The 20,000-nt window shown below is 45.0% G+C and overlaps 1 protein-coding gene across 2 annotated transcripts in view; it reads right to left on the reverse strand.

Annotated features, from left to right (window-relative positions):
* LOC143275398 (uncharacterized) overlaps positions 1-17,833 on the reverse strand; it is an 86,030-nt gene extending 68,197 nt beyond the window's left edge. For both annotated transcript variants that reach the window (XM_076579472.1, XM_076579471.1), the window contains exon 1: positions 17,769-17,833. In XM_076579472.1, coding sequence (XP_076435587.1) covers positions 17,769-17,781 — 13 coding nt within the window. In that variant the 5' untranslated portion in view covers positions 17,782-17,833. The remainder of the gene's footprint in view (positions 1-17,768) is intronic.
* Between the last annotated feature and the right edge of the window lie 2,167 nt (positions 17,834-20,000).

A 20,000-nucleotide genomic window follows, 5' to 3' on the forward strand; every position in this document is an offset into this window, starting at 1 on the left:
TGCTCGGCTATTGTGCCCGTCTACCCAAATCAAAGTCAGGTAATCCATTCACACCTGGGTGGAGCTGAGGAAAATCACAGTAAAGTGGCTCACCCCCCACCCCCACCCCACCCCCCCACGCCCCCCAAGGGACCCCACTCACTCACTCATTCCCTCGACCGCTGTGGTCGTTGGGGGGACGTGAGGAAGATGTCATAGCTCGCCACGCCATTCTGTTGGCAGCTGTCGTGAGGAGATCTGGCATCGTCATTTTAAAAGGTCCATTCCTTGACGTTGTCGGACCAGCTCTTTCTCTGCCGCCCCCCCGTCTGCGCCCTCCCTCTACAGTCCCTTGCAGGATGGTTTTGGAGAGGGGGGTGTCATGTCGTATAACGTGACCAAACCATGCCATCTTCCGTCGTTTGACAAGTCGCCAGCAGTGCTTCTTGGGGCCCCAACAAGGTTGCTGACCAGGTTCCGCACATCATAGTCATTGGTCTTGTGCTCCTTGTAGGAGATGTGTAGTAAGATTCCACACAAAATTCCCTGCTCTACAAGTCACTAGTGGTCTCCATCCTCTTTTTTATGGATGTGAGAGACATGGACACTGATGGCAGAAACAGAAAGAAGAACCCAAGGGACCCCCCCAACACCATACCAAAACGGGGGCCTCAAACCCTGATCACTGGTGAACACACTGGATCACAAGCTAGAACACCTAACCCATTCCATTCCACCACGTCGCTTCAGTACAGAGAGATTCGGATTCGGATTCGGATGATTTATTCATATAGGTCATTGCCCCTCATGAAGGGGTGCAGTATACAACATTATTAAACATGCAAGTGCACAAGGCGAAACAATCATCAAAGGAATTATGATATCATTATTGATCTTAACTTAAATGCTTTATATATGTAAATGGACAAATTCTTTACAATGCTTTCTTTATTAGATGCCATCAAAAGACTTAGCCGAAACAGAGAGAGAGAGAGAGAGAGAGAGAAAGGGGGAGATACATCAGCCAGGGCTCAGGTCTGCAGATCTCATCACATTTTTCTCCACGACAAGAGTGATCTAGCTACTGAACCACTGACTAAGGTAACGCGGCAACAGATGTGCATTGATGTCTAGCCTGAAAAAAAAATAAGGAAAAAAAAAGAAAAGTGTTTCGTGTGTGTGTGTGTCTGTGTGTGTGTGTGTGTGTGTGTACGCCACGCCAATGTGAACGTGCATTATTTTTATGCAGGTGCATTCATGTGTGTGTGCCTGTTTCTTTTCTTCGTTATTTCACTGAGTGATATTAAACGAGGGGGGGGGGGAACACCACAGGGTGAAAGATGCACTCTATACACATGCATACATGTGTGTGTGTGTGTGTGTGTGTGTGTGTGTAAGTGTGTGCATGTGTCTGTGTCTGTGTGTACGCCACGCCAATGTGAACGTGCATTATTTTTATGCAGGTGCATTCATGTGTGTGTGCCTGTTTCTTTTCTTCGTTATTTCACTGAGTGATATTAAACGAGGGGGGGAAAAAAAAACACAGGGTGAAAGATGCACTCTATGCACATGTATACATGTGTGTGTGTGTGTGTGTGTGCGTGTGTGCGTGCGTGCGAGCGAGCATGCATGCATGCGTGCGTGTGTACGTGCATGCGCATGTATGCGTGTGTATGTTCACGTTTTCCATTTCAAATTTTGTCTCGTGAATTTCTTGAGGCCCTAGACAGACAGAAAGAAAAGAGGTACACCTGTGTGGATGTATACACGTACGCGCACGCATGAAAACCCATTCCTTATCTAAAACATGCTGGCATCCAGTCTACAGTTTCAGTTTCAGTTTCAGTAGCTCAAGGAGGCGTCACTGCATTCGGACAAATCCACATACGCTACACCGCATCTGCCAAGCAGATGCCTGACCAGCAGCGTAACCCAACGCGCTTAGTCAGGCCTTGAGAAAAAAAAATATATATATATATATATATATATAGATAGATAGATAAGCTTACATAAATAAATAAATAATTATGATATAAAAAAGGTAGTAGTAATGAAAATAATAATAAAATAATAATAATAATAATACTAAATAAATAAATCTACAAACCTAACTGAATGTGCATACTTGTATGTGGAAACACCCACATGTATGCCTGTGTACATGCACAAGCCTGCACGTATGTAAAAAAAAAATATATATATATATGTAAGCATCTAAACACAAGGCACAAAACGCCCACTGGTCCAATTGTCATAAACAACTTCAATCTTCTGGCAGACAAATGGAAATGCTCTCTTGGCTTGTCCACGGGACCGGTTTTTGAATGTCAGTGACGGGCGTAAGAGCCGAGTGGTTAAAGCATTGGACTTTCAATCTGAGAATCCCGGGTTAAAATCACGGTGACGGCGCCTGGTGGGTAAAGGGTGGAGATTTTTCCAATCTCACAGGTCAACATATACACATATGTGCAGACTTACCAGTGCCTGAACCCCCTTCGTGTGAATACGCAAGCAGAAGATCAAATACGCACGTTAAAGATCCTGTAATCCATGTCGGCGTTCGGTGGGTTACGGAAACAAGAACATACCCAGCATGTACAACCCTGAAAGCAGAGTATGGCTGCCTACATGGTGGGGGTAAAAACGGTCATACACGTAAAAGCCCACTCGTGTACATATGAGTTAATGTGGGAGTTGCAGCCCACAAACGAAGAAGAAGAAGAAGAAGAAGAATGTGGCAGTAGAAAGGTGACTCAATTAGCAGTCTGCTTGTATTTGTATTTCTCATTTTATCACAACATATTTCTCTGTGTGAAATTCGGGCTGCTCTCCCCAGGGAGAGTGCATCGCTACACTACAGCGCCACCCATTTTTTTTGGTATTTTTTCCTGCGTGCAGTTTTATTTGCTTTTCCTATTGAAGTGGGTTTTTCTACAAAATTTTGCCAGGAACAAGCCTTTTGTTGCCGTGGGTTCTTTTATGTGCGCTAAGGCTTCAATGAGGACTGATCACACTTCCCACCTCCACCTTTCTCCTTAACCAAAGAAAATATCAAGGAAAGAAAGACATTTTTTTTTTAAATATGGCCAAGACAGCAAGAGACAAGAGAAAGAACAATTCAGGAATCAGTACAAGGTCTTCAGAGAAGAAGCCCCCCTCAGTCAAGTGTTTCGGCCCTCCTCCTTCTTCTGCGTTCGTGGGCTGCAACTCCCACGTTCACTCGTATGCACACGAGTGGGCTTTTACGTGTATGACCGTTTTTACCCTGCCATGTAGGCAGCCATACTCCGTTTTCGGGGGTGTGCATGCTGGTATGTTCTTGTTTCCATAACCCACCGAACACTGACATGGATTACAGGATCTTTAACGTGCGTATTTGATCTTCTGCTTGCATATATACACGAAGGGGGTTCAGGCACTAGCAGGTCTGCACATATGTTGACCTGGGAGATCGTAAAAATCTCCACCTTTACCCACCAGGCGCCGTCACCATGATTCGAACCCGGGACCCTAAGATTGACAGTCCAACGCTTTAACCGCTCAGCTATTGTGCCCGTCATTTCGGCCCTTAACTCCTTACACTCTAAGGCGGCCGGGCTGCACCCAGGTCATGATTCCTGGATGCCCTTGTATTGCCGCCTTTTCTTCTTCATATTCTTTTTTTTTTTTAATTCCTGGTTCTCGGCAGGTTCGAACCCAAGCCTCCAAGGCGGTCGCCACTTCATGACTGGGTCACCTTTTCTGGCAAACATTTTAACCACTGAGCCACTGAGTTGGGAAAATTTAATCGCTATGAAGTTTACTTTCATTTCTCCTCGACCAGATCCAGCTGGAACTCTTTTCTGCTGCTGCTGCTGCTGCTGCCATTGGCTCGAGAGCTCATATCCTCTCTCGGCCAGAAATCGAAAGCTGTTTCATGAGGCTGTAAAACTGCTGCATTACATACTACCTGTAAATGTAATAGTTGTAATACTGAATCATTCATGCCTGCCCCACCATTAACTCTCTCCATACGAACAGCGAAAGAGACGACGCTAACAGCGTTTCACTCCAATTACCATCATCAAAATATTGCAAGTGGAAGGCTCTTATACTGAAGAGGTGAATGCTGACAAAGAATACCACAATTCTGACGACGGAAGCTAAAGGTTGGGTCATTCAGACACCCACTGGACATCCGAGGGGTCTGTGTAGAGGAGAAGAGAGGACTGGCCATACTGAGTGAGTTAATCACTTTTATTTACTGTCTCTTTACTCAGGGAGGACAAGTAGAATTTTTGGGGGGCAGCGGGGGGGCGGGGGGGTGGGGGGGAGTAGATTTTTGTATCTACTTGCTCTCCTGGAAAACTAACAACTGTCTGGGAATTTCTAGTCCTGAAACATGCTGGCATCAAACTCCCGCATGCATTTAACAAAAAAGAACAGTTGCAGTTTATCTAAAGTTACACCGTCTGTCGATAACTGATATGCAAACACACACACACACACACACACACACAAAGCACGCACACACACACGAACACACGCATGCACAAACATGCACACACACACACACACACACACACACACACACACACAAAGAGTTAACAGTTAACGACCTATCACCTCCCTCGTCCCTCACTTTCTACCAGACCCCCCCCCACACACACCCCACCCCCCACGACCCCCCCAAAGGAACAGCCAGAAGGGGAATGCAGGGACACAAAACTGGCAGGTAACATTCCCACGACCCCCACCCCCATCCCCCCACCCCCCAAACCCTCACTCCACCATACACCCATCCACCACACACTAAGACATTCATCCCCCCCCCCCCCCCGCCCCCCATCCCTGCCCCCCCTCCCGCCCCCCTCCTCCACAGGCTAAAAGACATCAAGTCAGAGAAGAAGACGACACTGACACCAACACCACACCACACCACACCACCGCTAACACAGCAATGACTGCTGCAGCAGCACAAAGAGGGGCTCAGTGTGTGCATGTGCGCACGCATGCACACAGGCAGGCACACACACACACACACATGAACACACACACAGAGTACACACATACACTCCCTCCACTACCCCCCCCCCACCCACCCCACCCATATAAAATAATATGCAAACATGCAACACGCACACATTCATTCTATGCACATGAACACACACACACACACACACACACACACTCTCTCTCTCTCTCTCTCTCTCTCTTATTCCACCACCCCCACACAAAATATACCAAGACATAACATACACACATATACGTGTATGTATTCTATGCACACACACACACACACATTGTCTCCACACACACACACACACACACACACACACACACACACACACACACATTCTATGCACACACACACACAAACACACACACACATTCTATGCACACACAAACACAAAGACACAGACACACACACACACACACACACACACACACACAGAGAGACTGCTGCTGCCAGCAGCAGCAGCAGCAGTACAGAAGAGAGGGCCAGTCAGCACTACTGCTGACAGTACAGTAACATAACTGCCAGAGTAGGGATTCCAGTTTCCACCGGTGCAACTTCAACTTAACCCCTGTCACACCGTCACTCTGCCAACCAGCCAACCAAGCACATCCTATTGTTTGTCAGCCAGGTAAGATGCCTCCAATGCCTGTGTGTGTGTGTGTGTGTGTGTGTGTGTGTGTGTGTGTGTTTGAGATGTGTGTGTGTGTGTGTGTGAGTTTGTGTGTGTGTGTGTGTGTGTGTGTGTGTGTGTGTGTGTGTGTTGTGTGTGTGCGTATCATGTGTGTGTGTGTGTGTGCGTATCATGTGTGTGTGTGTGTGTGTGTGTGTGTGTGTGTGTGTGTGTGTGTGTGTGTGTGTGTGTGTGTGTGTCCCCTCTATGTGCCTGTGTGTGTGTGTGTGTGTATGTGTGTGTGTGTGTGTGTGTATGCCTGTCCTGCATTGCTTTCCATCCCAATTTCTCCAGAATTCCAGACTCAAGAGGAGGTTTGTTGGCGGTAGTAGTAGTAGTAGCACTAGTGCGGGTGGGTGGGTGGGTGGGGGGGGAGGGAGAGGGGTAACTGTAGTAACACATGCTGTTGTTTTCCCTGATACCTGACTACACCCCCCCCCACACACACACACAATAATAATTGTTCACACCATCACTGATGATGCTTTTCGCCTCTTTTTTTTTTTTTTTCTCCTTCGAAGACACAGAGAGAGAAAGAGAGACAGACAGAAAAACAGGCAGACACAGAGATAAAAGGGGGCGGTTGGTTGGTTGGATGGTTGGTTGGTTGGTTGTGGCCAGACACAGTCATGATAGTACCCAACCCTCCAACGGCAAAAAAAAAAAAACCCCTCCCCGCCTCACCTACTACCACAACAACAAAGACTGCCAGTCTCCCTCCAAATTCTGTTTCTGCCACTGAGATCTGGCAAGGTCAGCGAAACACGCGCGCGCGCGCACACACATGCACGCACGCACGTACACAGATGCATACACACTCCTCCTCCCCACATCCACACACGCAAGATATGCAAACAATGCGCACGCACACACACATACATACACACAAACACACACACACACTCCTCCCCACATCCACACACACAAAATATGCAAACAACACACACACACACACACACACACACACACACACACACTCCTCCCTTCGTCTAATATCACTTCAAGTGGAAAGATGTTAAACTGAAGACTACTACTACACACTTCTCCCCACATCCACACACGCAAAATATGCAAACACACACACACACACACACACACACACACACACACACACACACACTCCTCATCCCCACATCCGCACATGCAAAATATGTAAACCACACACACACACACACACACACACACACAAACACACATGTACACGCACACACTCCTCCCCACATCCACATACACAAAATATGCAAACAGCACACACACACACACACACTCACACACACACTCCTCATCCCCACATCCACACACACAAAATATGCAAACAACACACACACACACACACACACACACACACACACACACACTCCTCCAAACATCCACACACACAAAATATGCAAACACACACACACACACACACACACTCCTCCCCACATTCACACACACAAAATATGCAAACACACACACACACACACACACACACACACACACACACACACCACATACACACACAACACACACTCACACACACACAACACACACTCCTCCCCACATCCACACACACAAAATATGCAAACACACAAACACACACACACACACACACACACACACACACTCCTCCCCCCCCCCCCCCACACACACACACACTCCTCATCCCAACATCCACACACACAAAATATGCAAACACACACACACACACACACACACACACACACACACCTAAACACACCAGCCGAGGCACAAAAGCAGACACTGAAATATGAAAAAATTGATCCTCCAAAATTCAATTCAAATCAGTGACAGCTTCATTCTCATTTCTGGGCCGCAAAGTGAGAGGATGGATGCCTGCCAGATGGGACACTGAGCTGCCTTAGATTAGATACCCCCAACAAACTGAATGAGAATACATGTATGTATACATGTGTGTGAGACAGGGGCTGGAAAACTATTTGACCACACAGCACTATACTGCCTCCTATTTGTTCTATCTGTGACCAAGCGCTATGCTTGCTCCAATATTTGCCTCACGCACATGTATATGCATTATGTTGTTGCATATCCCAAACCCGAGTGATAGTCTTTCCATGTAATATGTATACATGTGCTTTACTATTCACTTGTGTCAACATGTTGTGCTTATGACATTTGTTTGTGTCATTCCAGGCACGGTCTTCTTCTTTTAGTTCTCTTCTCTTCTCTTAGGTTTTCTTCTCATCTAATAACTACTGTAAATAAAACAATAGAAAAACCCCATTTGTGACTGGCCTCTATATGTTCCTGGCCTGTGCGTGGGATCTTGTCTATCCTTTCATTCAATCAATCATTTAGTCAAGTCTTTTGTGCCGTACCCTATTAGAACCACTCCGGACACAGCTACATATCATCTGGAAAGAGAGACAGAGAGAGGGAAAGAGGTGGGGGAGGGGGGGGGGGGAGTAGAGAGCGAGATGGGACACTGCGTTAGATTAGATACCCCCAACAAACTGAATGAGAATACATGTATGTATACATGTGTGTGAGACAGGGGCTGGAAAACTATTTGACCACACAGCACTATACTGCCTCCTATTTGTTCTGTCATCTGGAAAGAGACACAGAGAGAGAGAAAGAGAGGTGGGGGGCGGGGGGGGGGGGGGGGTAGAGAGAGAGATGAGGGGCAGAGAGAGAAGGGGCATGAGTGAGAGAGAAGGAGACAGAGAGAGAGAGAGCAGGAGAAAGACACAGGGAGAAAGACACACAGAGAGAGAGCAGGAGAAAGACACAGAGAGAGAGAGAGAGCAGGAGAAAGACAGAGAGAGAGAGAGAGAGCAGGAGAGAGCAGGAGAAAGACAGAGAGAGCAGGAGAAAGACAGAGAGAGAGAGCAGGAGAAAGACACACAGAGAGAGCAGGAGAAAGACACACAGAGAGAGAGCAAGAGAAAGACGCACAGAGAGAGCAGGAGAAAGACACTGAGAGAGAGCAGGAGAAAGACACAGAGAGAGAGAGCAGGAGAAAGACAGAGAGAGCAGGAGAAAGACACAGAGAGAGAGAGCAGGAGAAAGACAGAGAGAGCAGGAGAAAGACACAGAGAGAGAGAGCAGGAGAAAGACAGAGAGAGAGCAGGAGAAAGACACAGAGAGAGAGCAGGAGAAAGATAGAGAGCAGGAGAAAGAGAGAGAGAGCTAGAGAAAGACACAGAGAGAGAGAGCAGGAGAAAGATACAGAGAGAGAGAGCAGGAGAAAGACACACAGAGAGAGCAGGAGAAAGACATAGAGAGAGAGCAGGAGAAAGACACACAGAGAGAGAGCAGGAGAAAGACACACACAGAGAGCAGGAGAAAGACACAGAGAGAGCAGGAGAAAGACGCAGAGAGAGAGCAGGAGAAAGACACACAGAGAGAGCAGGAGAAAGACACACAGAGAGAGAGCAGGAGAAAGACACACAGAGAGAGAGCAGGAGAAAGACACACACAGAGAGCAGGAGAAAGACACAGAGAGAGCAGGAGAAAGACGCAGAGAGAGAGCAGGAGAAAGACACACAGAGAGAGCAGGAGAAAGACACACAGAGAGAGAGCAGGAGAAAGACACACAGAGAGAGAGCAGGAGAAAGACACACACAGAGAGCAGGAGAAAGACATTGAGAGAGAGCAGGAGAAAGACACAGAGAGAGAGAGCAGGAGAAAGAGAGAGAGAGCAGGAGAAAGACACAGAGAGAGAGAGCAGGAGAAAGACACAGAGAGAGAGAGCAGGAGAAAGACACACAGAGAGAGCAGGAGAAAGACACACAGAGAGAGAGAGAGCAGGAGAAAGACACACAGAGACAGAGAGAGCAGGAGAAAGACACACAGAGAGAGCAGGAGAAAGACACACAGAGAGAGCAGGAGAAAGACGCAGAGAGAGAGCAGGAGAAAGACACACAGACAGAGCAGGAGAAAGACACACAGAGAGAGCAGGAGAAAGACACACACAGAGAGCGAGCAGGAGAAAGACAGACTCATTCACATACACACATACACCAAGTTTGATATAATACAGATAAATAATAAAAGTCTATGCCTTTTTTTTTTTTCAACAGTTTCACTGAAGTGTAACTAAATAAATTAATATCAACTCTGTGCTGTATGTGCCCACGTGTATGATTCCAATGGCATGAGAGAGAGAGAGAGAGAGAGAGAGAGAGTGTGTGCATGTGCATGTGTGTATATGCGCACATGCGTACATGTGCCACTCTGTGTGTGTGTCTCACTCTGTGTGTGCATGTGTCACTGTGTGTGTGTGAGTACTGGCATGCGTGTGTGTGTGTGTGTGTGTGTGTGTGTGTGTGTGTGTGTGTGTGTGTGTGTGTGTGTGTGTGTGTGTTGGTGTGTGTATGTGTGTGTGTGTGTATGTGTGTGTGTGTGTGTGTGTGTGTGTGTGTGTGTGTGTCACTGTGTGTGTGCGCGCGCACGCACAAGGAATACGCAGGAAAACAGCGAGATAATAATTATCAATCACCGGGCAAGGAGGAATACAGCAGCAAATTTTTTTGCCGATTACTTTTGAAACACTGCAGATGCAGAACTTTTAATGCTCTCTCTCTCTCTCCCCCTCAGCTCATACAGCAACCTCTCTCTCTCTCTCTCTCTGCACACATGTGGCATTAAGCACCTTCCCTCCCCTCCCTACTGCTCCCCCCCCCCCCCCCCCCCCCCCCAGAAGAAGCCAAGGAGTGTGTACTGTCTATCAGCCTAGCAGTATCAAGAGCAGATCTCCAGAGACTGGTAGTTGGGGTAACAACTAACAACCTTGACGGGCGCAAAAGCCGAGTGGTTAAAGCGTTGGACTGTCAATCTGAGGGTCCTGGGTTCGAATCACGGTGACGGCGGCCTTGGTGGGTAAAGGGGTGGAGATTTTTAACGATCTCCCAGGTCAACATATGTGCAGACCTGCTTAGTGCCTGAACCCCCTTCGTGTGTATATGCAAGCAGAAGATCAAATACGCACGTCAAAGATCCTGTAATCCATGTCAGCGTTCGGTGGGTTATGGAAACAAGAACATACCCAGCATGCACACCCCCGAAAACGGAGTATGGCTGCCTACATGGTGGGGTAAAAACGGTCATACACGTAAAAGCCCACTCGTGTGCATACGAGTGAACGCAGAAGAAGAACTAACAACCTTCACACAGGTGAAAAACTCCACAGCCGACCCCACTCACACACACACCTTTCACAAAACCATCGTGGGAGTTGTTGCAACAGGCAAAACAGTACAAAAACCAAACAAAAACAACAACAAAAACAAAAAAGACAGTAGATCAGGAGGGGGAAAAGAAAAAAAAAAAGAAAAGAAATCTGTACACACACCCAAAAAAAAACTACCTCTCCTCTCTCCTCCTCCTCTTCTTTCTCTCCTCCTCCTCTTCTTCTTTCTCTCCTCTCTCTCCTCCTCCTCCTCTTCTTCTTTCTCTCCTCCTCCTCCTCTTCTTCTTTCTCTCCTCTCTCTCTCTCTCTCCTCCTCCTCTCTCCTCCTCTTCTTCTTCTTTCTCTCCTCCTCCCTCCTCCTCTTCTTCTTTCTCTCTCCTCCTCCTCTTCTTCTCTCTCTCTCTCTCCCTCTCTCTCTCTCCTCCAACTTCTTCTTCTTCTTCTTTCAGGTCCCACCCACCTGTTTCCACCTTTCAGTCCCCTACCCTCTCCCCCCCCCCTCTCACTGTCCCATTTTCCCCACCCACACACTTTGTACTCACCCACGCTCCAAATCCACCCACCCACCCAACTCAGCTTGATCCTACTCCCCTCTCTCTTCTCTTTCTCCCTCCCTCTCTCTCTCCTCTCTCTCTCTCTCTGCCTCTGCATCTCTATCCTCCTCCTCCTCTCCCACTCACTTCCCTCACTCCCACACACACACAAAAAAAACAAATCACTTCCAGAAGAGTACTTTCATCCAACAACTGGGATGAAATAACAACCACCCCAACCCCAACCCCAGCCCAACCCCACCCCACCCCACCACTCCCCCCATCCCCACAGGTAGAAAAGAACCACCACCGCCCTTGCCAATACCAGCAGACACACGGCACGTGTGCACGGCACAAAGCCTGCATTGCATGAGTGTGTGTGTGTGTGTGTGTGTGTGTGTGCATGGTGCGTGGTGCGTAGTGCACCACACGCTCTGATAGATGGGCTGACAGGCGTGTGAATCCACTCAGTTATTCTGGGAACTTTGGGGGAGGGGGTGTGGGGGGTGGGGGTGCGGGGGAAGAAGAGGTTAAGAAAAAGAAAAAAAAAAAGAAAAAAGGGTTTCACCTGACCTAACTGCCAACGCTGCAAGCATTACGCAAAACCCACACCGGATCTCTGATCCTTCGCTATGGATCACGATTTGGATTAGCTGCAACTGCTGAGCTGAGAAGTGAAATGCCTTTTTTGTTTGGGGGATGGGGGGGTTAACTTCTTTTTTTTGGGGGGGGGGGGGGGGGGTTGCCGCTGTGCCTGTGCCAACTGCCAACCGGCAAACAGGAGCCACGTGTTGTGTGCTGGAGGGACACGTTATCCTTTCCATCATCACATTTCTTTGAGGGGTGTTAAGACAAGAAAGAAATAAGAACATATTATATATAAGCGGGGGGGGAGGGGGGGGGGGAGGGGGAGTGGAAAGAGGGGGAAGGTGGTGGGAGATTAAGACAGTTAAACAACAGTCTGATCAGAAAAAAAAATTTAAAAAGAAGACCCCCCCCCAAAAAAAAAATTTTTTCAGGGTCAGAGCAGGAAATGATTTGATGTTTGATGTTCTTTTGGCACTCTTCTTTCTCATTCTGCCAACCCTCACCCCCAAACCCCCCCCCTCACTTTCTGACCACACACACACACACACACACACACACACACACACACACAATGTATGTGTGTATGTGTCTGCATGTGTAAAGAAGGTTACACAGCATCAGGCGTCTGGTAACAGGTTCCAAAATTCACAATGACAAACCGACATGATCACCTGAAGCAGCTTTAACTCTCTCCATACGAACGGCGAAAGGGACGACGTTAACAGCGTTTCACCCCAATTACCATCATCAAAATATTGCAAGCGGAAGGCTCTTATACTGAAGAGGTGAATGTTGACAGAGAATACCACAATTCTGACGACGAAAGCTAAAGGTTGGGTCATTCAGACACCCACTGGACATCCAAGGGGTCTGTGTAGAGGAGAAGAGAGGACTGGCCGTACTGAGTGAGTTAAGTTTATAACAGATCTTCGAACTAGCTCCTGTGAACAAGCGCTTCAAACCAGAGGTTCAATGCACATACGTGCATGTATCTATATCACAAACGTGAGACAATTGCCAACAACGTCTCTGTTAGGTTATAAATCGTACACAAGAGTGTGTGATGTGTATCACTATATAGTACATGTAGCAAAACCAAAAAAAAGTGTTTGTGTTTATGCTGACATGTACACGCATGCATATGTCATCTGTCCTTGTGCATGTATGTATGCACTTTGCACGTGCAACAGATTTTTTTTTCACAGCAACAATAAAGGACCTCTTTTTTTTTTTTTAAATAACGTGTGTGTGTGTGTGTGTGTGTGTGTGTTACATGAATACATATAAAATGTACTTGTATTTGTATTTGTATTTCTTTTTATCACAACAGATTTCTCTGTGTGAAATTCGGGCTGCTCTCCCCAGGGAGAGCGCGTCACTTCACTACACTACAGCGCCACCCTTTTTTTTGTTGTATTTTTTCCTGCATGCAGTTTTATTTCTTTTTCCTATCGATGTGGATTTTTCGACAGAATTTTGCCAGGAACAACCCTTTTGTTGCCGTGGGTTCTTTTATGTGCACTGAGTGCATGCTAGCACACGGGACCTCGGTTTATCGTCTCATGCGAATGACTATGTATTGCACTGCATTGCAATTGTACTGTTGTAATGTCACCACATACTGTGCCGCCAGTTTGGGTCTACCTTCTCTCTGCAAGTTGATTTGTTCTACAATCAAAGTGCCCTTTTCAATATAGAGAACTTTACCATGAACAACAACCCCTATCACTGCCATGGGTTCTTTGACACGTGCAAAAAAAAAAAAGTGCATGCTGCACATGGGACCTCAGTTCAATCATCCCATCCAAATGACAAGCAAAAACTAAAACCAACCATGGAAGGTCCAGTGAAACAGTGATTAAACAAACGGTGAAGTATGTGTAATTAAATAAAGACTTTAAAAAATATATATATTGATCCATATATCATAAATATCAGACTCAAATGTGGACACTTGCTTCCCCAGTCAGGTGATTTACCACTGGGGTACTGCTCAGCTACCACCCAGCATTTTCTACAGCCCTAATTGGGTGGGGGTGGGGGTGGGGGTGGGGGGCAGGCAGTGGATGGGGGTTGGGGGGTGGTGGGGGGGTGGGGGTGGGGGCGGAAAAGTAGAAAGAATGGCCTGTGATTTCCTGGTGACCCCATTGTTGTGTTCCCTTCCTAGGCTGTTAGCCGTTATCTAAAATAAACACAACAAAAGTTCACCAGAAAAGAGTGCTAACTCCCAAATTCAATTGCACTAAGGGGGGACAATGAGGCTACCTCTACCCACCCACTCCCATCCCCCCCACCACCACCCCCACCCCACCACACACACACACACACACAGTCACACACTCCTTCCCATCCCCCTCTTTCCCCCTACACCATCTCCTCTCCCTCAATAATTACACTGAAACCACCAATCACAACCCACTCCCCCTCCCCTCCCTCCCCACCCACCTCCCCTCCATCTAACCATATCAGTGTCCACATCATCATCATCATCATCATTATCGTCACCAGTGAACTCCTATGTGAAAGTGGAACCTTTGTGAAAATCACCAGTTTCACTCGAACTGCAAAAATTATGTCACCTACTTATTTCACATGACATGGCTTACGCTTCTCCACACTGTTTTTGAGAAAAAGAAACACACACACACACACACACACACACACCAAAAAAAAAAAAAAAGAAAAAGAAAAAAAAAGAAAGAAAATACAATTTCAAAAACCATGTAAATCTATATCATTATCAACTTAATGAAACAAACTTTTTTTCTTTTTTTTTTCTTCTTTTTTTAAGGCGGTAAGAACGAATCCTAACATCCACAAGAAAGCAGACAGCCTTAATAAATAAACCAGCACACCACAGGTTAAGCATTTTATCCAACTTTCAAAGCCCCTACCCCCACCCCACCCCCCCTCAACCCCCCCCCCCCCCCCCCCCCAAAAAAAAACAAAAAAAAAAAACCAACCCTGGGTCAAAATGTGACCAGAACGATTTTATCAGCGCGAAGATCTGATCCACAAAGGCACACCTTTCATTCCACGTTTTAAAAAAGGAGGTGAGTCACCAGATTGAAGGCTACAACCACTGATTCATAAAGTGCAGGTTGTACACCACAGTATCTGCTGTCGGTTCAATAACGCAAAACACTGACTCGGCTTTATCTGTACCGGCCCTTTCCAAACTACCCCCAGCTCCCACAGCACAACCTGTTTCGAAAAATGTAATAAAAGCAGAGCAGTGTTCAATATCAGAACAATGACGAATAATACCTACAATAAAGGTGGGTCGTACTTAAAGGTCAAGCACAAGCACTGGACAGTTGGGGGGACAAAATTATTCTCCTCTGAGCAATGACTTGATTTTGAACAGTATTCTCACCCCTGAAAACAGAGTATGGCTGCCTATATGGCGGAGTAAAAAAAAAACAACGGTCATACATGTAAAAGCCCACTTGTGTACATACAAATGGACATGGGACTTGCTGCCCACGAACAAAGAAGAAGAAGGAGAGTATTTTCTTTTCAAAGCATCATAATACAATTATCATGAATTTGAACAACATGAGAATCTTATGTCAAGTTCTATTCAGGCTATGGGCTTTTAACAGCAGAACAATTCAAATCAACAGGGCTTTTTTTTTGTTTTGTTTTTTTCCAGCCCAAGAACCATGCCCTTAAATAAAATGGTTTTTGAAAGAAGGGTCAAAATAGTCATCCAGTATGTCTTATTGTTCTACTGACTTTCAGACATGTTTTACACAATCTTTTTACCTTCACTTTTTTGCATGTTTGTGAGCACTATGCATACACACACGCACACACGCATACACACACACACACACAGGCACAGTGTTTATATATATATATATATATATATATATATATATATATATATATATATATAGTGTGTGTGTGTGTGTGTGTGTGTGTGTGTGAATACATGCCTCTGTGCCTCCAGTGTGCATAGTACATGTTTGAACTTTGAATGCTGATTAATTAATGTTATTTATATTTACATTGTTGTAGGTTAATACTTGTTGATATGCATATACATATTCTCTCCCCCACCCCCACCCCCACGCCCCCTCCCACCATGACATCTCAGTCAATACACACCACAATCTCTTTAGACTTTTTCTTATAATAATCTACCTCCCCTCTGATACATAACATGAACACTTTTTTACACTAATATTCACATGCACTCCCTTTCCTTTATCCACTACTTGACTCCTTTCCGTCTAAAAACACTTATAGTGAATAGACGTTAAACTGAAGATAAACACACACACACACACTTCCAGCTATCACAGTCAATGTCTCAAGTTAACAGTGTGCAGTGTACTAGTTTTTATTATGTTTGTGAGGGAGTTGTGTGTGTGTGTGTGTGTGTGTGTGTGTGTGTGTGTGTGAGTGTTTCATATATATATATATATATATATATATATATAGTGTGTGTGTGTGTGTGTGTGTGTGTGTGTGTGTGTGTGTGTGTGTGTGTGTGTGTGAATATATGCCTCTGTGCCTTCAGTGTGCACAGTACATGTTTGAATGCTGATATGTCATTTGTGGATCATGATTTATTGTTAACAAATTGTATTCATGATTCTGCCAACTGATTTTCTACAAAATGTTTGCAAATTTATTAAAAAAAAATAAATAAATAAATAAAAAGACAGCACAGAGAATTGCAACATAACACTCCCTATGCCATACTAGATGATCAAGAGGGAAAACATCCACAGCAGTTAGCAGACTACACAGTTTCTATCTTTAGACACAGGTGTACAAAGTGTTGATATGAACAACTGCCAATAATTTTGTTTTCTTGACTGCAACAGTTCTCCAAAGGTGAAAGGAAGGAGACAAGGGAAAAGATTTTGCCAAATCTGCATGGCTAGTAAATTGAGCTATATAAAATACCCTGTACACCATAACATTCCGTCATTTTTCAAACATTTTTCGGTGCTGAAATGCTGGAATGAAAGTGAAACCTCGATCGTTCACAACAACGAATTCTGGTTTTCTTCCTTTGAACATTTATTTTTTGTCCTCAGCTGACAAACTCCTATTTCTAAAGTAATAAATATATATTTATTTTTTTATTGCACGAAATAACAAAAACAAAAAAGATGCAACATCGTTAAGCTACATTTGTTTTAAATTTAAAATGAAGTGAAAGTAAAGTGCAAATGAATACTCGTGCCAAATACTTTTTCAATTGACGTGTCATCTTTAACCATTAGCATACTAGACAAGCATGTTAAGATGTGCCGACTTGGCAGTCTCAACGCAATTCAAGCATCTCACATTATCGTCGAAACAAACAAACAAAAAAAGAACGAATAGGATGGAATCATTCAGACACGTGCATTATCAGTTTCAACGCCTCCGCACACGCAACGCTTTCCCAAAACGAGCGATACAGTCCAGTTTCTTAAATACTAATATTATTATTCTCGTTCCGTGGCAACATATGGGTCTTTCTACCATCGGCAACGCGCTATGTCCACGGAAGTATTTCGAATGCCTAGCTCTTTCGCCCGGTGGACGGTAAACGGAGCAGCAATAAAAACCAAGGTCAGAAATAGGTGTTCACCGACTCGAATGCGGAACGCCCCTCCCGTGGAATCTCTGCAGTCAATGACGTGACCCCCTTAGTGAAGAGAATCCCCACCGACGTGCGAGTGCAAAAACATGTTTGCCGTTTTATTTCCATTCCTTTGCAGCTTTCTATCCAATTAGTCGCAAGCTTAGACTTTCGTAAATTAAGTACGCTCAAAGGTATCCACGACTATAACGCACAAGCGAGCTGTCGTTACATAATGTGCAGACAGGGTGGCTTACCTCTATCTCCCATCTCCAATCCGTTGGGCTAGCAGTGTACCATTAGACCAAGCCTTCCAGTAGACAAATCCACGAAAGGAAGAGCGATGTGTCTATCCAATGAAACAGCGGAACGATGTCACATGACGAACCAGGTAGCTGGGTACAGTTGATTTGAGCATGAGCGGAGTTGCCGGCATTTGACGGCAAGCAGTGACACGGAGAGAGTACAATTGCCATGCGAATGGAAGTGAATCTGATTAATTCAATAATAGTTCTTTTAAAAAATGACAATAAAAAGGGGGATATTTCGAGCATAAAACAAACTACATCGTTCTATGATCATTCTTAGAATGTGTGCAGGAGTGGGAAAATAGTATTTTGCTGTTCGTTCTTTAGTTTAACGTCTTTTCACTGTAAGTGATATTTTGCTGTTGTTTTACGATGAATGACAGATTTTCATAGTTGTAAAAAAAATAATAATAATAATGAAAATAAAAATTTAAAAAAACTGCACAGTTTTGACAGGTTCTATGGCGGCAGATGAAAAACTTTGCAGACGACACTGTGAAAATTACAAATGATTTAAAAGAAAAGGCCAACCAATAATATCAATCAGTAATACCTATAAAACAGAACAGCTATGGTGTATTCTTTGCGTTTGAAATAAAAAATTGTTTTGTTTTTTGGACAATGTACAGAGATGTGACTCACAGTTTATATTTTTGCACACGCAGTGTGTGTATAATTATATCAATGTAAATAAATGTAAGATTTTACATGATGTAACATTTTACGTGTTTTTGTTTATTTACCCTCCCGCCATGTAGGCAGCCATACTCCGGTTTTCGGAGGGGTGGGGGTGGGGGGGGGGGTGCACGCGTGGTATGTTCTTGTTTCCATAACCCACCATGTTCATAGTGAAATTGTGTCAAACTCTGCAATAGACCAATCAAATGTACGTGATCAGTAATATTAATATGGTTATGACATATACTTTTTCATTTCTTGATATCAGGTGTCAGTGTGCGTAGTTTAGAATACATTGTAAACGGGCGCAATAGCCGAATGGTTAAAGCTTTTGACTTTCAATTTGAGGGTCCTAGGTTCGAATCTCGGTAACGGCAGCTGCATGGTGGATAAAGGGACACAGTGGAAATTTTTTCCGGCCGATCTCCCGCTAGTGCCTGAACCCCTTTCGTGTGTATACGCAAGCAGAAGATCACATACGCACGCTAAAGATCCTGTCAGCGCCGCCGTTCGGTGGTTATGCAACTGAGAACACACCCAGCATGCACATCCCCGAAAATGGAGTGTGGCTGCCTACATTGCGCGGTAAAAACGGTCATACACGTAAAAGCCCACTCAGTCGTATACAAACGAGTGAACGTGGGAGTTGCAGTTCACGAACGCAGAAGAAGAAGAAGAAGAATACTGCAGCCAGATACATAAGAATCAATGCTGTGACCTTCTGCAGAAACTGAGATTCTGTAGAATCTGTCAGCTGTGCAAACACGTGACGTAGTTTTTGCAGCGGCGGATGTGCAGGAAAATTTCATGCAAACATCAGTCCGGTCGACAGGTGTCCGTGACAGCGAACTGGGCGCGCGCGCGCGCACACACACACACACACACACACACACACACACACACACACACACACACACACATGGTGGTTGTTTGGCCTTTACAGCCAGACGTGACACTTCGGGGAAGTACAGTAGTCGGCACATGCAGACTCACAAACAAACGCACTTTGCTGAAGATCGCTGGGTGCATCATTCTCTGGGCTTGAAATTATAGCATCAGTGGACCAGTAGCGTTCATCCTTTCTTTTAATTAAAAAAAAAAATTATCATTATATTATTTTGCTTTGTCACTGGTTGCTGTGCCGGGGCTTGATACGACTATGATTATTATAATTATCATGATTATTACTGATGATTATGATGATGATAATGATCATCATCATTATTATTACTGTTACAATCATTATTTTGTTATTATCATTAAGTTATTATGCTTGTCGTTGCTGTCAGTTGTTGTTGTTCAGTGTTGCTATCATCACTGTTGTTGTTGTTGTTGTTGTATTTGCTTCCTGCGCGGTATCCATTTCCATGACTCTTCAAAAGATTTTGCCTTTTTGTCGTTTCTCTCTCTCTCTCTCTCTCTCTCTCTCTCTCTCTCTCTCTCTCTCTTGTTGTTGTCGTTGTTGTGAATATTTTCTTGCTTTTGAGGTACTGGTCTTTCTGT

Source organism: Babylonia areolata, chromosome 30 (assembly GCF_041734735.1).
Source record: "Babylonia areolata isolate BAREFJ2019XMU chromosome 30, ASM4173473v1, whole genome shotgun sequence".
Taxonomy (NCBI): domain Eukaryota; kingdom Metazoa; phylum Mollusca; class Gastropoda; order Neogastropoda; family Buccinidae; genus Babylonia; species Babylonia areolata.